General features: G+C 41.0%; 1 protein-coding gene across 2 annotated transcripts in view; it reads left to right on the forward strand.

Annotated features, from left to right (window-relative positions):
• The window catches only part of SLC10A7 (solute carrier family 10 member 7), a 138,239-nt gene that overhangs the window by 30,288 nt on the left and 83,968 nt on the right, over positions 1–23,983 (forward strand). For both annotated transcript variants that reach the window (XM_035113913.3, XM_088660288.1), the window contains exon 5: positions 4,977–5,015. In XM_035113913.3, the coding sequence (XP_034969804.2) occupies positions 4,977–5,015 (39 nt within the window). The remainder of the gene's footprint in view (positions 1–4,976; positions 5,016–23,983) is intronic.

A 23,983-nucleotide genomic window follows, 5' to 3' on the forward strand; every position in this document is an offset into this window, starting at 1 on the left:
TGGATGGTGGCTAACAGATTGAGGTTGAATCCTGACAAGACAGAAGTACTGTTTGTGGGGGACAGGAGGCGGGCAGGTGTGGAGGACTCCCTGGTCCTGAATGGGGTAACTGTGCCCCTGAAGGACCAGGTGCGCAGCCTGGGAGTCATTCTGGACTCACAGCTGTCCATGGAGGCACAGGTCAATTCTGTGTCCAGGGCAGCTGTCTATCAGCTCCACCTGGTATGCAGGCTGAGACCCTACCTGCCTGCAGATTGTCTCGCCAGAGTGGTGCATGCTCTAGTAATCTCTCGCTTGGACTACTGCAATGCGCTCTACGTTGGGCTACCTTTGAAGGTGACCCGGAAACTACAACTAATCCAGAATGCGGCAGCTAGACTGGTGACTGGGAGCGGCCGCCGAGACCACATAACACCGGTCTTGAAAGATCTACATTGGCTCCCAGTACGTTTCCGAGCACAGTTCAAAGTGTTGGTGCTGACCTTTAAAGCCCTAAACGGCCTCGGTCCAGTATACCTAAAGGAGCATCTCCACCCCCATCGTTCTGCCCGGACACTGAGGTCCAGCTCCGAGGGCCTTCTGGCGGTTCCCTCATTGCGAGAAGCCAAGTTGCAGGGAACCAGGCAGAGGGCCTTCTCGGTGGTGGCGCCTGCCCTGTGGAATGCCCTCCCATCAGATGTCAAAAAGGAAAACAGCTACCAGATTTTTAGAAGACATCTGAAGGTAGCCCTGTTTAGGGAGGCTTTTAATGTTTAAGAAATTAGTGTATTTTAATGTTTCTGTTGGAAGCCGTCCAGAGTGGCTGGGGAAACCCAGCCAGATGGGCGGGGTATAAATAATTTATTATTATTATTATTATTATTATTATTGAGGAGATTGGTTAAAAGGAAGTTGAAAGGTGAAGTCAAGAGGGTCAAATCACTAAAATATTCCGGAGTTGTTTAAAAAATGCAATATTAGGAACTCAGTTGGAGTGTACTGTATACTGCAGGACAGGAAAAGTACCACGAGGTCCAGGAGGATGCTAGAGGACAAATTCATGATCCAACAGACTCTTCTTACGTAGTGAATGATCAGGGTTGTTGAGAGTTGTAGTATAGCAACGTCTGAAAGACCACAGCTCCCATTACTCCTGTGCTATGGGCTAGGCGTCTAGGTTATGACAAAGGACATATGATTACTATTCCTTCTATCCCGTGTTTACAAGTTTTAGGTTTCTATCCTCTCTCCATTTGAAACTAAATTTCACTGGGGGGAAATGGCAGTTATAAACCACAGCAGAACTTTAAGTAAAGCACGGATGGAGAAATACTGAAGAGGAGTTTCTTTTAAAACAACCCAGTTTGAAATTTATATTCTGCTTGATTGTAAAGAAAACAGTCAAAGCAGTTTACAAAAAATAAAACCTCAAAATTATCAGTAAAAGCGGTTGAAAACAACAATTTGAAACATTCAAATAATAATGAAGCAATAAGCTAATAATAGAGTAAAACACATATTTATTTTCCTTTCAGTTACTGCCATTCAAACTCTTGCAGCTGTTTTCAGCCACCACTTTCCCCCTCTGTCTACTTCTCTTCTTGTTCCCATGCCAAGGCAACTGCTATTGTGCAACATGCCTTCACTTTTGCCACCCTGCCCTGCCTTCATGCAAACCCAGGATTGTGATGAGCCCTACAGGTCTTCCAATGGGGCTGCATGATGATACACACTCTCTCTCTCTCTCTCTCTCTCTCTCTCTCTCTCTCTCTCTCTCTCTCTCTCTGTCCCACACCACCCACCCACCTAAAAACCACTATACAGCAAGGATGGGGAACCTGTTGCCCTCCAGGTGGTGTTAGATTCTAGCTTCCATCAGCTCCACCTAAAGGTCAGGAAACATGGGAGTTGTAGTCCAGGAATATCTGGAGGGACGCAGGTTTCCCACCCTTGCTGCTAAAGCTATTCTGGGACCATACTGTTAGGCCTCCCTGTGCTAAGTAGATTCTGAAATGGTGTGCTGTGCATGTTGGGTGCCATGGAGTGCCATGTACGTCTCTAGCTCATACAGAGCCAGAAAGGGTGAGTGTCCGTCTGTGATTCCACATGATCCACTGCTTTAATAGTTATGGCCTACCTTACCCAGATGTACAAAGATTAAAACAGTCTAACTTTTTAAAAATCTACTTAAAATCTTAGTTTCAAAATCTTAATACTCTCATTCTTCTTCTTTGGCAATCACTTGTAGCCGAGTAAGATTGTCTTCCATGAACACGGTCTTAACAGTGAGTCTGTAAGTGACTCTGGAGGCCAATTCTGAATCCACACATCCTTCCACAGTGGGGATTCCGGGTGGGAGTTGATCACGGTGAGGGTTTGCCAAACATGGCTTTCTCTTAACACGATTCTCCCTTTCGTCCTGAGTTTGAGCGTCTTCAAAGTCCACGAAACCTTTGGTGAAGGCTGTTCTCCAATTGGAGCGCTCGTAGGCCAGTGTTTCTGAGTTGTCTGTGTTTGTACTACATTTTTTTAGATTTGGCTTTAACCCTCTTTTGTTGACCACCAGCATTACACTTTCCATTTTTAAGTTTGGAATAGAGTAGTTGCTTTGGAAGACGATAATCAGGCATTCGAACAACGTGACCAGTCCAAAGAAGTTGATATTGAAGAATAATTACTTTGACACTGGTGATCTTTGCTTCTTCCGGTACACTGGCATTAGTTCACCTGTCTTCCCAAGTGATGTGTAAATTTTTCGGAGAGACCGTTGATGTAATCTTTCAAGGAGTTGGAGATGGCATTTATAAGTGATCTGTGTTTCACAAGCATACAGTAAGGTTGATAGTACAATAGCTTTGTAAACAAGCATTTTGGCTTCCCTGCGAATGTCCCTTTCCTCAAACACTGCACTTTCAGAGCTCTGGTGTTGCTGGATTTCAGCATCAATTTTAGGTTTTGTGGAAATATAATTGCCCAGGTAGGAGAAGTGATCAACACTTTCCAATGTCACACCACTGAGTTGGATTCGTGGAGTTGTAGAGGAGTTGTTTTGTGCTTGTTGGTGCAGCATTTAGGTTTTTTGGATGTTGAGCGATAAGCCAAGCTTTTCGTAAGCTTCTGCGAAGATATTTACACTATAGCAGACAAAGTACAGCAGAGAAGCATTCCATCAAATGCTCAAGAGAATAAAGCTGCGTTCACTGAGTACCCTAAAATATTATACTGTATTGCCAATGCCACACAAATGTCTTGGGGGCAGTGCAAGCCCAAGACATTTTGCCATGCAAAGGTCAAATGCTGCCACCCCCCAATTAGGGTCAACACTGTGAAAAGCTTTGTTGCATTTTTAATGCACCATATCTACCCTACAGAAACACCTAAAGCAGATTGCTTCATTCTAGGGCCATTCTGCTCAGTGGGTATCATTTGTGCAGAGCAGGTGAAAAATGACATGTCCAGGCACTACTCAGCAAACCTGTAAAGGTGAGGACCCCTAGAAGACAGGCTTAGAAGATGATTGCAATGGGAGGAGTTCATACTAGAGAAGGCAGTTCTTGTCTGAAGTGCTTTTACAACTTTGTGGGTGAATATTCAATATGCTTACAGGGCGCACCTGTCTCAAGGTTTGAAACTATAGTTTGGTAGACTATTAGTTAAATTCTTCCTTGTCAGAGAATACATGTTCCTGCTCTCTATCTGTGATTGCTGGCTAGCAGAGTTGTCTGGACTAGTGCCTACCCCTTATGTTCAGAAGCAGAATGCAGATGAGGTAGAGGTGTTAAAATAGGTTGCTGTAGTTCTACAACTGTCAACTGTGATGTTTTATTCAGCTCTGTCTATTCAGAAGTTCCCTGCGCAATGAAGAATGTCATATGCCATTGTCCTTGCTTGCTTGCTCACTAGCTGGTGAGTAAGCAGCTAGGCAATGGTTTCTAAACCTGTGTTTCCTTGTGTGTTTTGGGCCACTGGGAGAGGCTGCGGTCCAGTGCTATCTTTTATTGATAAGGCCAGCAAAGGATGACTCTAATGAAATTATCAAAGCTTTGAATTAATTATGAACTCGAATAAGAAAGCTAAGCTCTCTGGAGCCAAGCATCTCATTAGTCATTCATTCACATTGCAATCTCTTTATAGAGGCAGAAGGCAGGTTCTGCTTCAGCTTAGCCTGTGTTTGGATTTGGTTCAAACTTGCCAGCTCTTTCAAACGTCCTTGCTCTGTGCCTGCAAGACATCCTTGGTGATTAACTTGATTCTGCCTCCCTTCTTCATTTAAATGGCAGATTCTGCTTTCCCCACCCCCACTTTCCTTCCCTCTAATCCTGGTTCTGCATCATCGAAGTGGATGGCATGCAAGGGTTTCTTCTTCTCTGATAGCAAAGGGGAAAGCTTTACAAGATTGTAAATATTTTATATCTCGTGGAGTTTGATAGCTTATCCTTAATGCTTGTTTCCATCATTGTTTCTTGGAAATTTAGGTAAGCATAACACTTTATTTAAAATCAATTCAAAGTCATTTATTTTTCTTACTTGTTGAGTTCCTTACATTCTATAGGTATCTCTGGCCTTCAGGATTAAAAGTCTTGTGTTCCTATGGTTTACCTATTTCAATATGAATTCAGTTAAAAGTTCCACGATAGTAACAGTATATTTCTAAACACTGAGCTCAGTAAGACTTCTGCCCTAGTAAGTTTATGTTTAGGATTATATTGTTGGTCTGTTTGTACTATTTGTGTCATCCATGTAAAAAAATACTCACTCTGGACAGGTCTTTAGCAGTAGTTTATAATTTGTATCATATTCACTGGCATTGGTCCGTTTGCCTTCTGTGCAGCCTCATGTTTACAGATTTCTTTTCTGAATCACATAACGTTATACCTACTTGCAATTGTTATAAGCAGTGGTGATGGCAAGCTAGATTCTTTAAGATTTGAATGAAATGATAGGAGTGTTTTGCGTAAAGCAGAAAGACTTAATGATTTTCTTTTTTCTTTATTTAGGCAGCCGCGATATTTAATTCAGCATTTGGAAGTTTTTTGGTGAGTCATACTGTTTTTTTATACGCCTCTTTAATTTACCATTGTTTAATATTTGTATTGCTTGGGAGGAGAATTGGAGACTGTTATTATCTGTCCTGGTGCTCATTAAATATACCCAAGCTTGTATTTCTTTTCTGTGTCTCCTGCTGTTCGGAAAATTAGTGCATGAATAATCTCTGATCAATATAATTTAATGATGCTTAAGTACATGTTAATAGTCTCCTTAATGAGGTGACAATCTATTATTATTCAGATGTTTTGGAGGCTAGTGTCAATATATTGATTTTCTAATGAGGCTTATCACACAATCATTATTTTCTATCAAGGGGCCATGCATTTTGAAAGAAAAACATGGCCCAGATGATGAGAGAGACAATGCTAATTCACTCAGTGACGTGTCACCAATTTTCTCTGCTCCATGACCCCAGGGAGGCTATTGGAAGAAGTATAAATAAACATTCAGTCAATGCTGTTCAAAGTATCATTTCTGTGTTTACATGTTAGGGCTGCACTTCCTGAGCACACACTATAAAAACATGCAGAAAGGGCAGTCCAGTAGTTCTTTCCTCTGTTTTATGTATTCAGCAAATCAAACAGTTTGGCCCCTTAAGAGACATTTTGTATAATTTTGTATCGTTATAATACACATTGCTCATCTCACATATGATGCTGACAATTACTTTGATAAAAAGTTGCATTATAATAAATACTTAAAATAAGGGGATGTACAATATTACTTTGTGCGTTATGAACACTATCATTAAGTTAAACATGCATATACAAAAATGCTGCAAATAATATGAGATAACATAGGTATTTAGAGAGAGACTTCCATACTCAGATGTTATTTCCATGTATATAGCTCATAATGCTTGAAGCCTGGTATTTTTCCAACTTTTACCATTTTTAAAGCACTAGAATACATCACAGAGCACTGGTGTTAGGCCTCTATCAATTAGCTACAAAGCTGCCTTTTGCAGCTATCTGTAGAACTACTGTGGCCCTGCCATGCTGCATGATCTCAATAAAAAATGTGGGTAGGCGTAATATGGTCAGTGTACATACTTTGTTTGGTTTCTAAGCCTCCAATACAGCTACGCTATATTGTACAATGTGGTACAATATAGCGTAGCTGTCCCTGTGCCATAAACTCCAACATATCTGTCCGTTCAGCTCCATAGTTACCTCATATAAAGTAAAGCACTCTGCAAACCCTGACATTTGCAAGAGCCCTCCAAGATGATGCTAGTTTGTATGTCAAGGCCTAACCTCCCAAAGAGTGTTGGATACGGAAAACTGGTTCACTGAGTTGGGTTCGATGACCTATAGTGTGATAATTCTATGACCAATAAAGACATTCCTGTAAGTGCTTTTCAGATATGCAATCAGGAGACCTGAAAAGAGAAGAGAATGGTTCTATATATGGTTGGGGAGATCTAGTTTTTCAGACAAAGTGGTGTGCTTTTCTTGGAGGTCCTGGAGATATGAATGAGAGCTTTCTGAAATAATATGTATTCTCCAGTTATTTAAATATATTAGCATTTGATAGTCTGCATTTACTGGCAATGACAGAGGCATATACTGGATGTATGGTTTTTAGAATTGGAACTAAATTTCAAACCAATCTCAGAAAATGAATTGCTGTAGTTTTGCAGGCAGAAATATGTGCATATTTATAACTAATGTAATAACATAGGTCTAATTAAAACATAGTGTTTTAAAGAACTAATTGTTACAGAAAACTTTTTTTCCTGTAGCTAGCCTGGTAATTAACTAATAATAGATGAATTCAATTTACATAAATTTCAGGCCAAGAGAATATTTTAGAATTATGCCACAGAGAATTGCTCTGAGTTTTAATATCATTATCTCCTCCTCTCATTTAAAAAGTTGGGTTTAGAATAATTGTGGAACATAAGTGATTTGAGTTTTCCCCATGACAGCAACTTAATAAAATATGATAGCATTTTAGTAATTCAAAGCAGTTGGTTATCAGCAATAACTGTGGCTCTAAGATGGTAGGTCTCTGCACATTTATTTGAGAATAAACCCATTGAACACAGTGGGACTTACTTTTCAGTAAACATATAGGATTAGGTAGCATAGCATGTAGTTATAAAAATATATATATGATTAAATCTGGACTAGACTCCTGCAATGCTCTCTACAGAGGACTGCCTTTGAAGACAGGAAACTTTGGCTAGTGCAGAATTCAGTGACCAGAGGTATGCTTGTTTGTGTGTAGGTGGTTTTATCATATTATTATACCAATTTGCATTGGTTGCAGAGGTTACCTATGTTTTGAGACACTAATGTGTTAGTGCTATTTGAAGTCCAGAACAGTTTTGGGAGCATGTTGCTTAAAAGAGCACCTACTCTCATATGAACTTGCTGCTCTCTGCCCAACAAGCAATGGAGACGTTTCAGTGATGGAATTTTCTCCCCTGAGATCTCTGCTTGGCCTTGTCTCTTCAGGCAGACCATAGTACTGTACAGTACATGTACTTTAAAAAATAATAAGCCACTAAGGGTTTGTTTGTTTGTTTGTTTGTTTGTTTTTAAATCGCTGGACCCCTGTTTATGACTTTATCTGATGCTTCTTTGTTTTATCTGATGCCATTTTACCATATGTTGTTTGTTCAATTATGTGATGTATTTTCCATTTTTATTGTAAACTGCCTTGTGAAGGCTTGCCCTAAAATGCAGGATAGAAACAAATATAATAAAAATAATTATACAATAAAATACACATTTTATTATAATGTCACAGACCTGGAATAATTAGTGTTGTTGGAGTTCACCTGCCAAAGGCAACTGGTTCCTGCATTAAATGCCATAAATGGATAAAATGCTTAAATATTAACTAATTGCCTATTGTACTGTTGCCCAGTTATTCTGGATGTATTGTTTCTAAAGACTGTTGTGTTGAAGTGCTGGTTAGCAGCTTAGTGCTAATATAAGAACAGTGTAACTGTACATAAATTTATATATGTACATGCACACAGCATCCTTCCACAAAATGCCCTTCTAATAAAAATGTATGGAATTCTTATCTACTCCATTTTAGTAGGCAGAATGCTTTATATAGCCTGACAGGACTCGTGTAAATGCATTAGGTGCAGTGTCCATTTTTCTTGCAAATTTGTGACAGAGATTTAATTATGGGAATGACCAACAACTTACAAATCTAATTTTCATAGGCTGAACCAACTTCTTTATTTTTTTTAATGATGGATTTTATTTTTTTAAGCAATGATTTCATTACTATTTAAAGAAATTCCATTGGTGTGAAACCAACCAATTGACTGGCATTTTTATTTCATTATATTGCACCAAATGCTGTTCATGCTTTTTCTGTTAATTGTTCTGCATTGTGTTAAAAAACCCAAAACACTGTGCAGAAAATTGCAGGGGAGGAGACTAGCTTGTTGATAATATCTTCTTTCCCAGTTTGTAAAATCATACTGTACAATATATTTTAAAAGAAAGAAAAAATGTTTGAAGAATGTTGGCCAAACATACCTCTTTGACTTTCTTATGACTGCTTATTTTCAGCAACTAAAGTAAGTGTTCACTACTGATGTTGAGTAATACAGTAATGTGTATAATGTCTAGCTGTTGCAACTATGTCTTCATGGTGTAATTTCATATTCTCAGTTGTCAGTTTTCTGTTAGGAATTGTGGTGAATTGATCCTGTTTTCAGCTTTAGATTCTTTTATGTCTTGGTGTCACAGATCCTGGAATGGTTTAGATATTTTAACTGCAAAGGTACCAGGGCCTGCTCAAGACACTTGGACTACCTGAAGCAAAGATAGCACGACACCCCATTTCCATGTACGGAAGCTGACTGGACTGGCAATTAAAACTTGCTTCAACACTGGTGATGGAATAGCATCCTCCACCACATCTGAGGGTAGGCAGGGTTGTGTAGCAGATGCATGACAGGCCATGTACCACATCCTGATCTTTTTTTTTCCCACTGAAGGGAACAGCCAAAGGGTTGCCAGTACTGCTCCATAGCCTGTCCTGCCTAAGGCAATTGCCTAATGGTAGGGCTAGCCTGAGAACCACCAGTGGCAGGCAGTTGCTTTGCGCCTGGACAGATCTCATCTCATGGGTGAATGAAATCTGCTACAGGTGTTCTCCCATAAATTTATGAACAATTGGATATCATATTGGTTGAGCTCATATAAGGGTTTATAGGTGATCAGCAACAACTTGAATTGTTGTTCCCTGTACAGTGGTACCTTGGGTTACAGACGCTTCAGGTTACAGACGCTTCAGGTTACAGACTCCGCTAACCCAGAAATAGTACCTCGGGTTAAGAACTTTGAGAACAGAAATCACACAGCGGCACGGCAGCAGTGGGAGGCCCCATTAGCTAAAGTGGTACCTCAGGTTAAGAACAGTTTCAGGTTAAGAACGGACCTCCAGAATGAATTAAGTTCTTAACCCGAGGTACCACTGTATATAGGAGATGAGAAGAAAAAGCAGTAACCTACCATGCATCTCTTATAATAATAATAATAATAATAATAATAATAATAATAATAATAATAATAATAATAATTTATTATTTATACCCCGCCCATCTGGCCGGGTTCCCCCAGCCACTCTGGGCGGCTTCCAACAAAACAGAAATTCTAAAATACAGAGATCCATCAAACATTAAAATACAGAAATCCATCAAACATTAAAAGCTTCCCTAAACAGGGCTGCCTTGAGATGTCTTCTAAAGGTCTGGTAATTGTTGTTCTCTTTGACCTCTAGTGGGAGGGCATTCCACAGGGTGGGTGCCACTACCGAGAAGGCCCTCTGCCTGGTTCCCTGTAACTTGGCTTCTCGTAGTGAGGGAACCGCCAGAAGGCCCTCGGAGCTGGACCTCAGTGTCCGGGCAGAATGATGGGGGTGGAGACGCTCCTTCAGGTATACCGGACCGAGGCCGTTTAGGGCTTTAAAGGTCAACACCAACACTTTGAATTGTGCTCGGAAACGTACTGGGAGCCAATGTAGGTCTTTCAGGACTCTTATGGTTGCAGTTCTTATGGTTGCAGTTCTTTGAGATAAATTTCAGGAAGACAGATGACGAAATGCATACAGGAAGGTTTCCAGAAGTATGCTGTCTTTCGAGAGGAGTCAGAATCCTTTCCATGTCTTATTGTGTCTATTACCTTCTGCAGTCCAGCAGGAGAAATTCTTACAACTACTGTACGTATGTGAGATGAGGCCTTGAGGTTGGAAGATAGTGGCTTGTCCAAAAGCACCCTCATCTATTCCCTATCTAACACTGCTTGCTGCTTCAGGAGCTGGGAATGTAAAGAAGAAAATCGGGTTGCCTTTATTAGTAAAACCAATTTCTCCTCCGTATGCTAGAACACTTAAATTGCTTAGTCTGGAGTAATACCACAGGATTTGCTGGGGAAAAGGAAAAAAAAACATTCCTCAAGCATTATAGTCTTTATTTCTGGTTTGCTAGTTTTCTTTCTACTACAGGCTTCTGGCAACTTTTAAGCCTACACATGGACAAACCTGTTCAATGAAAGATTGCTTGTGACATCACCCAACCATAAATCTCTCTTTTTATGTTGTTGATGTGCATATTACTATAGCAACAAGTAATTCTGTGGTATGCACTAATGAGCCATTGGTGCACTTATGGATTATTTGAAGTCCTCCTTGTTTTGGCCTCCTGCCTATCAATACACCTGAGGCATGTGGTTAATGGCCTATTAAGGTACACCCTGTTGTGCATTATTGCTTAATTGTACTGTAGTTTACTTCCGTTTTCAAATTTTATTTTACTTTATTTTTATTTTTTGCTGGTGGGAGTAAATGCAATGCCAATTTTATAAAGGACAAAATGCACATTGTGTGCAAATAGGATAGCAATGATGTTACTCTTTAAAACATTTTTTAGTAAATGGAATTTTAAATACATCAAAATCAATGTGAATAGTTTCATATCCTTCTAAAGCTAAATAATTAGCAGCCATTGTGCAGTTCTTTTTTTATTATTGGCTGGACATCATAAAGATGAAAGAAGATTTATAGATAGTACTGCACTTCATAGCTGACTGAAGCAGGTGTTAGAAATGCAGATGATGTGCATTGACCAAAGACTGTACAAATTTGAAATGAAAATGCCAGTGGTCTGCTTGCAGTGCTATGCACATGTGATGTTTCCAGTAGCTAAATTATTAATTTTGTTGTGCAAAATTGTTCAGCTGTTCAGAAAAAGGTGCCTTTTGAAGATTCCCTCCTCCCCCTTTATTTGTATTTGACAACAAGCAATTTCTGTTTTGCTTCATTTTTATTGTCTTTGCTTGAAGAAGTGACCTGCAGATTCAGTAGCCCAGAATAGTCTAATTGGCCAAGCTCCTGAGAATTTGAATGCAGAAGAGGAACTGCTGTTGCATGCAAGAATTTCTACATATGCACTCCTCTCCAAAAATTACAGCTAATTATGTGGCAGAACCAATTATACCTGCCATCAGTTTGGGCAAGGGTGGGAAACCTGTGGCCTTCCAGATGTTTATGAGCTGCCAACTCCAGTAGTCCACCCAATGGTCAAGGATAATGGGAGTTGGAGTCCAACAACATCTGGAGACTACTGGTTCCAGATCTGAGTTAGGGAATGCATACATGGAGCAGAATGGCCAGGGATCAGTACAGGTACAACCCCAAGAAGTGAATTGCAGGGTGGTTTATCCCAAACATGTACTGTTTTGCACAAGCACACTCTGTTTACAGAGGCCTACCAAACTTACATTTCATATAGATATAAAATATATGTTTAATATTCTGTGTTCAGATCCAAAATACATAGTTAATGTAAATGTATACTAGTACAGTTGTCAGCTGTTTCAGATTTGTTTAGCTGACCAACCCTGTCTTTTAACGCATAAGCAGTTATGTTGATAGAAGCAACTGCTTCTTACGTGTTCTAGATTTAGGTGAAATGACTGAGTTTCACACAACATTCTTGTCTGATTGCCTATGGTCCTCAGGTCAAGTTCCATGCTTTACTCCATTGTTGATGTATGGATCTACCTTTAGTTATTGCTCATATCCCGCCTCATGGCAGCATACATGGTTATTCCGTTCTTTTTATCATCACAACAACACTATGGAGTAGGTAAGCTGAGAGATAGTACCAGGGGCAAGCTTCATGGCTGTTTGGGAATTTGAGACCAGATCTTCCTAGTCTAGTCTATAAAGGGACTTCCTAGTCTATAAAGGGACTGGAAACCAAGCCTTCTGAGGAACGGTTAAGTGAGCTGGTATGTTTAACCTCAATGGTAGGAGACTGAGAGGAAATATGGGGCAACCCAGCCAGATGGGTGGGGTATAAATAATACTATTATTGCCATCTTCAAATGTCTAAAGGCTGTCACATGTAAGATGGAGCAAGCTTGTTTTCTCCTGTTCTGGAGGGTAGGACCAGAACCAATGGCTTCAAGTTACAAAAATGGAGGTTCTGATTTAACAATCAGGAAGAACTTTCTGATGGTAAGAAGTAACAGACTCCCTTGGGAGGTGGACTCCTTTCGAGGTTTTAAAGAGATTAGATGGCCATCTGTCATGTATGATCTACTTGAGACTCTTGCATTGCAGGGGGTTGGACTAGATGACCCTTGGAATCCTTTCTAATATGGGGCTTGAACCCATGACCCTGAGATTAAGAGTCTCATGCTCTACTACTGGCTGAGCTGTCCCTGAGAACACGTGAAAGGGCCTTCTCTACAGCAATATCCCATCCCTGGAATACTGTTCCATTGGAGGCATGTCTAGCACTGATATTTCTGATTTTTCGTTGGTTGGTGAAGATACACTTCTTCACACATGTCTTTGGGTGGGTGGGTGGGTGGTAAAGGGGTGGTCTATAATGAGCCACTCAGTCTGCAGCTGTTTGTCACCAGCTACTAGTTGCACATTTTAAGGATTTTTAAAATATATTTTAATTTATATATGGTTATGGTTTTATAGTACTGACTTGTTTCATTATTGTATTCCTGCCCTGAGAGCACTTGGTGGCCTAGAAATAGCATTGAATGAATTAATAAAAATCGGGAAGGAATCAGTGCATCTAAGCAGTCTGCAAGGCATCAGGTCCCTTAAAAGTACAATTCTAAGCAGGTTTATTCAGAAGTTCCAGTATATTTCAGTGGGATTTATTCTCTAGTTAACAGAGTTTAGGACTGTAGACCCTGCATCCCAAATGCTTGTTTATCAGCTGCACTGGTTAATCAGAGTTCAGATCAGTTAAACCTTGCCTTGTTGTGAATATGCCTCAAGGTAATGGTGAGATGTTTATGGGAATAAATTTACAATTGAATTGTTTACTTGTTAAAGCCAGAGGCTTTTACAAGTTATCGGATAGAGGTACAAAATAATATAACCATGACAAAAAATGTATAAAACAACATTAAAAGGCATCAGACCGCAAGCTGTCCCCTGTGGGTAATGCAGACTCCTACCACGGCTTGCTTGTTACCTCAAGAGAACAAGCATCATTGCTAAAAAGCTGTGATTTACTTTGCAGTCATGCTGAGTCATGGTTTGTGCCCTGTTCTTTGAAGAAGGGCGCATGGGATTCATTTTGTTCCTTTAGTGTGTTGGGCTGAGAGAAAATGATATAGCCAGAGCCATGGTTCATGACCAACCATGGATTTCTACCTATTTGTCCCACTTTCCTAATGTTCCCTAATGTTCCAACTAATACCTAGTTAAATCCACAATAATTCTGTAAAGCTGAGAAAAGTAAGAAGTGTATACGGCCATAAAAAAGGTAAAGGGTAAAGGGACCCCTGACCATTAGGTCCAGTCGTGACCGACTCTGGGGTTGCGGCGCTCATCTCGTGTTACTGGCCGAGGGAGCCGGTTTACAGCTTCCAGGTCATGTGGCCAGCATGACTAAGCTGCTTCTGGCGAACCAGCACAGCACACAGAAACGCCGTTTATCTTCCCACTTGGAAGGTACCTATTTATATACTTGCACTTTGACGTGCTTTCAAACTGCTAGGTTGGCAGGAGCTGGGACTGAGCAACGGGAGCTCACCCCGTCGCAGGGATTCGAACCGCCGACCTGATCGGCAAGCCCTAGGCTCTGTTTAACCCACGGCACCACCTGCGTCCCGTATACGGCCATACCTTGGAGTTATTGTGGGTTCCGTTTCAGACCACCACAATAAAGTGAATATCACAATAAAGTAAGTCACACTTATTTTGTTTTGTTTCCCAATTCATATATAAGTTATGTTTACACTATGCTGTGGTCTATTAAGCAGCCAGGCTACCTGCAGTTGCACCCGTGTCCTTGTAAGGAGCAGCAAGAGCCGCTGCATTGTGGGGGCAGGCTCCTGCAGCCTTGTCTCCAGCTCAGCAGCAGCAACTCCTGCAAATAATAATAATAATAATAATAATAATAATAATAATAATAATAATAATAATTTATTTATTTATTTATATCCCGCCCATCTGGCCGGGTCCCCCCGCCCCTCAGGGCAGCTTCCAACACACATTAAAATACATTAAAATATCACAGATTAAAAACTTCCCTAAACAGGGCTGCCTTTAGGTATTTTCTAAATGTCAGGTAGTTGTTTATCTCTCTGACCTCTGATGGGAGGGCGTTCCACAGGGTGGGTGCCACTACCGAGAAGGCCCTCTGCCTGGTTCCCTGTAGCTTTGCTTCTTGCAGTGAGGGAACCGCCAGAAGGCCCTCGGCACTGGATCTCAGTGTCCGGGCTGAACGATGGGGGTGGAGACGCTCCTTCAGGTATACCGGACCGAGGCCGTTTAGGGCTTTAAAGGTCAGCACCAACACTTTGAATTGTGCTCGGAAACGTACTGGGAGCGGGTGTTATGTGGTCCTGGCAACTGCTCCCAGTCACCAGTCTGGCTGCTGCATTCTGGATTAATTGCAGTTTCCGACTCGCCTTCAAGGGTAGCCCCACGTAGAGCGCATTGCAGTAGTCCAAGCGGGAGATAACCAGAGCATGCACTACTCTGGTGAGACAGTCTGCAGGCAGGTAGGGTTTCAGCCTGCGTACCAGATGGAGCTGGTAGACAGCCGCCCTGGACACAGAATTAACCTGCGCCTCCATGGACAGCTGTGAGTCCAAAATGACTCCCAGGTTGCGCACCTGGTCCCTCAGGGGCACACACATCCCATTCAGGACCAGGGAGTCCCCCACACCTGCCCGTCCCCTGTCCTCCAGAAACAGTACTTCAGTCTTGTCAGGATTCAACCTCAATCTGTTAACCGCCATCCATTCGCCAACCGCTTCCAGGAACTCTCACAGGACATTCACCGCCCTCACTGGTTCTGATTTAGAAGAGAGGTAGAGCTGGGTGTCATCCGCATACTGATGAACACCCAGCCCAAACCCCCTGATGATCTCTTCCAGCGGCTTCATATAGATATTAAAAAGCATGGGGGAGAGGACGGACCCCTGAGGCACCCCACAAGTGAGAGCCCAGGGGTCTGAACACTCATCCCCCAACACCACTTTCTGTACACGACCCTGGAGAAAGGAGCGGAACCACTGTATAACTGTGCCCCCAGCTCCCAGCCCCTCTAGACGGTCCAATTCTTCAGTTTGTGAAAAGCTCAACATCTGCGAAGCACAATAAAATGAGGTATGCCTGTATTCTGCTCCATGATATTCTGCTTTGCATTTTCCTACATGCCCGTAACTCAACCAAGGTGGGACACATCAGTAGCCTTGGTTTCAGAAACTAGTGAACCTGCAAATATGCTGCCTGAATATGAGACCTGCAACTCCCGATGAAGGCCCCTTGTGGCTTAGTTTATTTGTGTTGAAAGAAAGCTTTTGTTTATGGAATATGGCAGAACAGCTCTCAGGATACAAAAACGAGGTGATCAGACTCTACTGTGCTCAAAGAAAACAAGAGGAGATATGTATGCATTGGCTCATCTTCAGCTGTGAGTTTTGTGGGAGCAAAGGGCAGGAGTAAATAATTTAAGGTTTCTAATCTATCATTTCCCCTGTAATTTACATGTAAATGAATGGAACCATGTACAAGTTATGGAATCATAGCCAAGGGACAGTGAAAAGGAGGCCATCTGTGAAATATGGGTAAAAGGTTATTGCAGAGACTGTGGAGAGAACAGATGCCCCCTCTTTCCTGAGGACACATGCTCAAAAACCCGTATATTTTGATTCTGAAAAAATAGTTTGAGAATAGCTCTGGAATAAATAGCATTTTGAGATGGTTCTCCTGGGACAAAGAATACTTTGGTTCCTAATCTCTGATAAAGAGACTTTTTGCTCTTCTGTAATGTCTGTTATGTGATTTGACAAGGTGTTCAGGGTATTCTATAATTTACATCACATGATCATGACGGCACAGCTCCCATAATCTCCCAAGTGGTAAGGGATGATGGGAATTGTAGTCCAAAACTTCTGGAGGGGAGCAGACTGGGGTAAATGGAGGAATTTGAAGCAGTCGAGCAGTTTAGTAAAGCAAATAAGTTTTAGGAGGTGGCCTGCCCTCACAATTACAAAGTATTAAAACTTACTGTATCATACTTCAGTTAGCTCCAGTACACTCCTCAGTTGTCTCCTGAGACAGACAGATGCCAGCCAGTACAGAGTCCTTACAAACTCCTGTATGTATGAAAAGTGAGTAGCCACTTGCCAAAGCTCAGTACTACTTATACCGCCGACTTTAACTATTTGCTCAGAGTAAAGTGATTTTTTTCTTTACAAATGCAGTGGAGGAATGTGCAGATACCAGTTTAAGAACCTCTAGAAAGTTGTGCCCCATTGTGTATCTCTGGAAGCATAAAGCTCTGCATTGCAAAGGCTTTGGCCATATTCTGTCAAGAAGGTGTTGGCCCATAGGAAAGATGTGTGTCCTTTGTATATTATTATTGGCACCAGCAATATTTTGCACATTCTCAAAGTGCATTGAGAAGGTGGAATTCAGAGCACAAACCTACTGTGACAATTTATCCAGTAGGCTACAATGCAGCTATTTTCTGATACACACAAGTGTAACAACTTGGATAAAACTTAAGTACAGTGGTACCTTAGTTTAAGAACAGCTTAGTTTATGAACAACTTGGATTAAGAACGCTGCAAACCCGGAAGTAGGTGTTTTGGTTTGCGAACTTGTGTTGTAAGCAGAACATGTTCTGCTTCCTGTTGAGCATGTTCCATTTGTAAATTGAGTCCCCCGCTGCTATGGGAAAGCATGCCTTGGAACGCTTTGGTTTAAGAATGGACTTCCGGAAAGGATTAAGTTTGTAAACCAAGGTACCACTGTATAAAGAACAGCACACATTCTACTGCTACCTTGAATGAATGAGGAAAAAATATAATTCAATTCATGCTTTATTAAAAATAAGTTCTGCTCTGTTCAGTGGGACTTACTAGTAAGTGGTTTTTTTTATAGAATTGTTGCCTTGAAACAATGTAAGAACAATGTGGCACACAATTAAAAAAAATTGTAAAAAGTTTCTTACCACAAAAGGTCACCACAATTTTTTTTAAGTGTGAGAAAGGTGCATAACATAATTTGTGCAAAACAAATTAAAGTGCAAGTACGTCACTGTGAATTTGTAAGCAGTTTTGTTAGCTCAATAGCATTATCTTAGTTAAATCCTCTAACATTTCCTTAACTGTTTTAGCCTCATTATTTTGTGTACTATTATGATGTTTATACCATGTTGCATGGCCATGCTATGCAATTGGATTACTTTCTTTTTCCGTTCCATTTTACGATGCCTGTATAATCACCCAAATTGCTCATTTGTGAAAAAGCACAAGACCCAGGGACTGAGTGTATACCCAGAGAGACAGTGGCTCTTTTTTAGCATGATTTAAATAGCAATATGTGCTTAAACCCTGGGTCTTATTTTTTATTTTTTTAATGCTCAGGAGGTTTTATTGTGTAAACTACAAAAACATCTTCTTAAAAACCGTAAGTTGAAGAAAGATAATGTTTTCCTTGCATCGTGATGAATGTAGCAATTGTGCGCATATGCTGGAATAGATCATATTGAACATCCCCTGAGCTCCGTTTGCAGACAAGTTGTAGCTCCACCATGACAAAATTCCCACAAGATCTTGAATTATTAATGCTCTGGAATCTGCGGGATTCAGCAGATAACGTTCAGAATTATTGATGGCAAACTTTATCCCTTTTATTTTCTGAGATGCATAATGAAATGGGGAGCCCCACAAGATATTGTGGATAGCATTTAGGCTAATTTTTGTAAGGACCAACTGGCCTTTCCTATCATCTAACATATGTAAATATAATATTTTTCTCTTGTGGCAGAGGGGAGGAGACTGGCGCTGATTTATGAAGCCTTCTAGCATTCTCTGTGCACTACATCCTGTGAGGGCATGATGCTCTAATTACACTTGCTCTGTATAATGAGAGCTCTTAATGACAATTACGGATTATAGTTAGGGTTGCTCAGGGATTTTTTTTTCCTCATCTTGAGATGATATATTGACTTTTGCACAATAAGTCTTTACACCGTATGGGTGCAGTGGGCTAAGCAGTGCTCCTTTGCTAGCCCTTTGGGGGAAATGGAGGTTGTACAGCTGAACAGCTTGATGAACTTAAGTTCCCTGTCAATATTTACACCGCACACAGGCTTCTTTCAAGTTTATGAAGGTAAAATGACATTTCAATGTGGGTTCACCATCTTCTAAGCAGCTGGTCCTGATAAGTGGCTTCTGATTTGCACATAGATTTAGCTTGGTGTTTAGGGTGGAGCTAGGCATAGTCATAATACAGGGTTCCAACTCTGTTATGTCCTTGTAATGGTGGGGTGGAGAAAAGTGCACTAGCAAAGCAAAATAGGTGGGCGGGCAATATTTAATCCTTTCTTCCGCCTACCAATTACCCTCTGAAAATGCCTTCCAGGCTGCTTTTAATTGATTTTTTTTAATGAGGCCTGGCTTTAGTGCCCTAAAAAGCCTGTTTGAGGGAGAGGAATAGCTGAGGGGGGGCATTTACAGGGATAAACTGGTGGACTTGTTGTTGTTGTTGTTTAGTCGTTTAGTCGTGTCCGACTCTTTGTGACCCCATGGACCATAGCACGCCAGGCACTCCTGTCTTGCACTGCCTCCCGCAGTTTGGTCAAACTCATGTTCGTAGCTTCGAGAACACTGTCCAACCATCTTGTCCTCTGTCGTCCCCTTCTCCTAGTGCCCTCAATCTTTCCCAACATCAGGGTCTTTTCCAAGGATTCTTCTCTTCTCATGAGGTGGCCAAAGTATTGGAGCCTCAGCTTCACGATCTGTCCTTCCAGGGAGCACTCAGGGCTGATTTCCTTAAGAATGGATAGGTTTGATCTTCTTGCAGTCCATGGGACTCTCAAGAGTCTCCTCCAGCACCATAATTCAAAAGCATCAATTCTTCGGCGATCAGCCTTCTTTATGGTCCAGCTCTCACTTCCATACATCACTACTGGGAAAACCATAGCTTTAACTATACGGACCTATACTGGTGGACTTGGGAAGTCTTAAATACCAGTTTCCCCCTCTATGCTCTCCTTTGGCCATGCATTCCTATTACCTTGACAAATGTGGGCTGCAGAATGTGTGTGCAGAACATCTAGTTTCACCCTGAGGCGGCTGTTTTAAATAATATGGTTCAAGCTTCTGAACATTATCATAGTTGCTTCACATTTTTCATGCTTTGGCAATAAGCTTTTGCTGAAATGAAAGGTTAGACTGAAGGCTAGCTTTTTTATTCCAGCCACTGAAGAGTTAAGAAGCAAAACCTGCCATTTTCTATAATATTATTGTAATTACTTCCCATTCACTTTCAAACACACACCATGTCTGCCCCAAACAATATTTTCGTACGTAGATAATCTTGCCTTGTGTACCTTTCCATTGTGAACAGAACTGTTGAAACAATTGAAAATACCCTTCTCTTCTCACTCAGCTTCGCCTGAGTGGATGCCTACCTTTTGCTGCAAGGTAACAGCAGGAAGCATTTGTCCCTTGTGTCTTGGAAGATTACTGGTAGAACTGTCCAAACCCCTAGAGAAGCCTATCTTAAGTCTGCCTTTTGAGTCTTAAAGACTGACTGTGACCAGAAGAACTGTACAGATAATCAAATTTACCATTAGCTTGCCCATTACTTAAATGTATGTTAAATTGCAGCAATAATTTAAAAATAATGTGTGATTCTGGTGTTGCTGTTGCCACATCCCCTAGTCATTAGCCTAACCAATTCAGCTTCTGTGGCCTGAAGTCATTTGTTTTCTAATGCCACACCCCCTTTCTTTCAGATTCTTTGATTATAGAAATAGATGGTTTGGATGATTTGTTTTTGCGTAAGTTTTGCACTGCTTTCCAAATACGTAAGTCATCGAAAAAGCAGGTTCTTTTTAATGGACTATCCATTGTGCACACGCCCCACAATTCTTTTTAGAAAACCTGAGAGAACTTCCATAAATTCTTTTACACCTATTTTTTAAAAAAGCACCCTGTCACCATACTACACGCAGACAAATATTTTAGAGGTACTACAGTACAATTTTCTCAGTGAAGAGAAACACACACACACACTACATATAAACACACATAAATACACAAACACCTGCAGGTAGTTATAAAGTAGTACATAAACAATAGTTGGAATTATTAAATTTGAAATCCACTGAGAAAATACAGGGAAGACAACCAGTTTCTTTAGAAAAGACTCAAAGCATAAAGCTCCCATGGTTTAGTAATGCAGACAACCCAGGAAACCATTTAGTGACATTGCCTTCCTTTCCCACAGGTTGGTAGGAAAAGTGTTATGGGGAAAAAATAAAGAACATCAGTTTTTGCCAAATTTCAGCAACTCCCAACACAAAATGAAAACATGTATACTGGGAACAATAAGTTGATTAGTTAAGCAAAATGGTTAATGAGGTGGTTGTAATTTCATGCTAAAGTATTTTGGTAGCCTTATTTTAATACAGTGTACCTTGGTCCTTGAATTTAATACGTTCTGGGAGTCTGTCCGACTCCCGAAATGGTTTGAAAACCAAGGTGTGGCTTCTGATTGGCTGCAAGAGCTTCCTGCAGCCAATTGGAAGCCGTGGAAGCCACGTTGGACGTTCGGCTTCCAAAAAATGTTCGCAAACCGGAACACTCACTTTCGGGTTTGCGACATTTGGGAGCCGATTTGTTCAACAACTAAGGTGTTCGATTACCAAGGTACCACTGTACATGTGCTAACAATTGAATTCTTAGACTGCAGTGTGGTGTCATCAGAGTCGCTACTCTGATGTTGCACCCTGATACATCATTGCAAAGTGTTAGGGTAGAAATTCAGCTGTGTGACTGTAGTACAGTGGTACCTCGGGTTACAAACACAATTGGTTCCGGAAGTCTGTACTTAACTTGAAGCGTACTTAACCTGAAGTGAACTTCCCCATTGAAAGTAATGGAAAATGGATTAATCCCTTCCAGACGGGTCCGCGGAGTACTTAAACTGAGAATACTCAAACCGAGGCATACTTAAACCGAGGTATGACTGTATTCATTTATTTTTCTTTTGCTACATTATATACTTGAAACTGTCACAGTCATAAACTTAATGTTCTTCCTCTCCCTTTACTAATGCTACTATGACACATTCATTTTTACGAAATGGGCATTTTCTTTACTCATGATTATAACCTGGACAGCTCCACAACTTCTGACCCATTTCCTAGAACCTTCACAGTTCTTTTGTTATTACGGTGGATGTAAAATCATGTTCAGTAATTTAGCTGTTTGTCTTTCTTTCTCAGAGCGTTGGTGAGTGCATCAACAGTAAAATGGAAAAATATTCCACTAGCATATCTGTTACTCTGAAGTGTATAATTTGGCAAGAGCTAAGGGCCATTCCTTGAGCTATGGGGACTTTGATATCCCTTAGCCATCAGCAGCACATATTGATTCATTACATAATAGTGAAAGTACACTTTGGTATTTTGCAGTCTTAGAAAGAGTAGTGTCCATTATGATGATTTTACTCTATGTTTTTGAGCAATATGCATTAGAATGAGGAAGGTGATCAGTAGAAAGTACACAATTGCCTACAGAGGCTACATTTCTCAAATAAAAGACAGTCTAAGTGTAAAACAAACAAATAACTTGCTTATGTGGGCCATTTCTTAACTTTTGGGGGACCTTCCTTCCCCATTTATCTTTTTAATTTTTTTCAGAAATGTGACACTTTATTGAAATCATTGGGTGGTGTCTGATGAAGAGCAGACCTATTTAAAAGCTATTTGGAGGATGATTTAGTTGAGTACCATCCAATGGGAGTAATTGTCATTGACATTTATTTCCTTATAAGAAATTAAACCTACCTCTTAGATAAATTTTCTCATACAATTTTGTCTTTTGATTGTCAAGTGTGTGTGTGTTCAGTCTCAGTCAGGGGTCGGCAAACTTACAGCTTACTGGGTTCGTAAATCTGACCCTGCAGACCCTACCCCCGTGCTAAACCGGCGCAGTGCGGAAGCCTCTCCATGTGGGGAACGACTTCTGTGACACTGGCACGGCTTTGGATTGGCTACAGGAAGCTCCTGCAGCCAATCCAAAGCTGCAGACGCCTCTGGGCATCACCCCTTCCTTCCCACTGAGGTGGCCGTATATGACCAAGAGCCGAGTGTGAGGAAGCGGTGGCGGTGGGGAGGCTGCCTCCACTGCCCAGGCCAAGCGGCATGGGCTCTTTGCCCCGCAGGCCCCTGGCTGAGGCAGAGGACAGCGATGACACTGCTGAAGACGACACGGTGTTGGCAGCTGCGGCATGAGTGGCGAGGGGGTGTCCTTTCGGGAGAGAGTGGTTCCGGCCCCCTACAAGATCTGAGGGACAGTGGACCAGTCCCCTCCTGATAAAGTTTGCTGACCCCTGGTCTCAGTACTCACCTAAATGGCAGCTCCTAGTCTAACTAGGCTTTTCAGGTGCTAATTATTTGTAGAATGTCTGATCCTAGAATTGCCTAGCTGCTGAAGCCACTCCAGAAATAGTATCCTTTTATCTCTAAAATGGAATATTAGTTGGAGTACATAAACATTGCAGTTTTCTAGATGTACGAGTTGTCCCCAAACTCTGTTCTAATGTATTTCTCCTTGACTTTCCACATTCTGGGCTTGTTTGTCTTTTATGTTCAACATGTGAAAATATAGAACGAATTGTTCAGAATCAGGCTGAAGGTTCAATCAATGGACTGAAAGTTCAGGAACTGGATGTGACTGAGTTTTCTTAGGATATCATAACTGGTCCCATTTGCTTGTGTCATGATTTCATAATTAATTGTTTTTCCTTTGAGTGCAATGGTTTGATTCCTGTTTAATAGGTATACCAGTGGTTCTTACTTATTTGCCAATAATTTGTCTATTTTTAAAGCTGTCTATATCCCAGACTCTCTGTGCATACTCTCATTATCATCTTAAAGCAATTTGTGCATATTACCATATCTCCCTGTTCTTTAAAAGTGTTTCCCTTTAGTGCTTGGATGGCTTCATCACTTCCAGCATCTCAATGGAATGCACTGGATGGGTTTACCACTGAAATGCTGGTGGGACAGTAGGTGTGGGAGGGTTTAAAATTGATAGGGTTGAGCATACCTGTAAAGGTTTTTTTTTTTTTGCATTTTCTCTGCACAGTTTATATATAGCATAGCAACAAAGTGAGATGAATCCTGATTTGACCTTAAGTGCCTTGCCATTCAGCTGAGTGGTTTCCCTGTAGGAATAAAAGCTGACACTGCTTTGCCTGAGTTCCTTCAATCAATATTAGCGTGGGACAATACACATTATATAGATATGAAATAAAAGCATCCCTATTGATACAGATGGATAGACAGACATACTTTTGGCTCAGATCTTAAAAGGTTATGGCAAAGAGCAGACTATGTCTGGATTGGACTGAAGAATTTTCATCACTGGTGAGTTAACTATAGATAGTCAGGCATTGATTCCCACAT

Source organism: Zootoca vivipara, chromosome Z1, assembly GCF_965207765.1.
Source record: "Zootoca vivipara chromosome Z1, rZooViv2.hap1.1, whole genome shotgun sequence".
Classification (NCBI taxonomy): domain Eukaryota; kingdom Metazoa; phylum Chordata; class Lepidosauria; order Squamata; family Lacertidae; genus Zootoca; species Zootoca vivipara.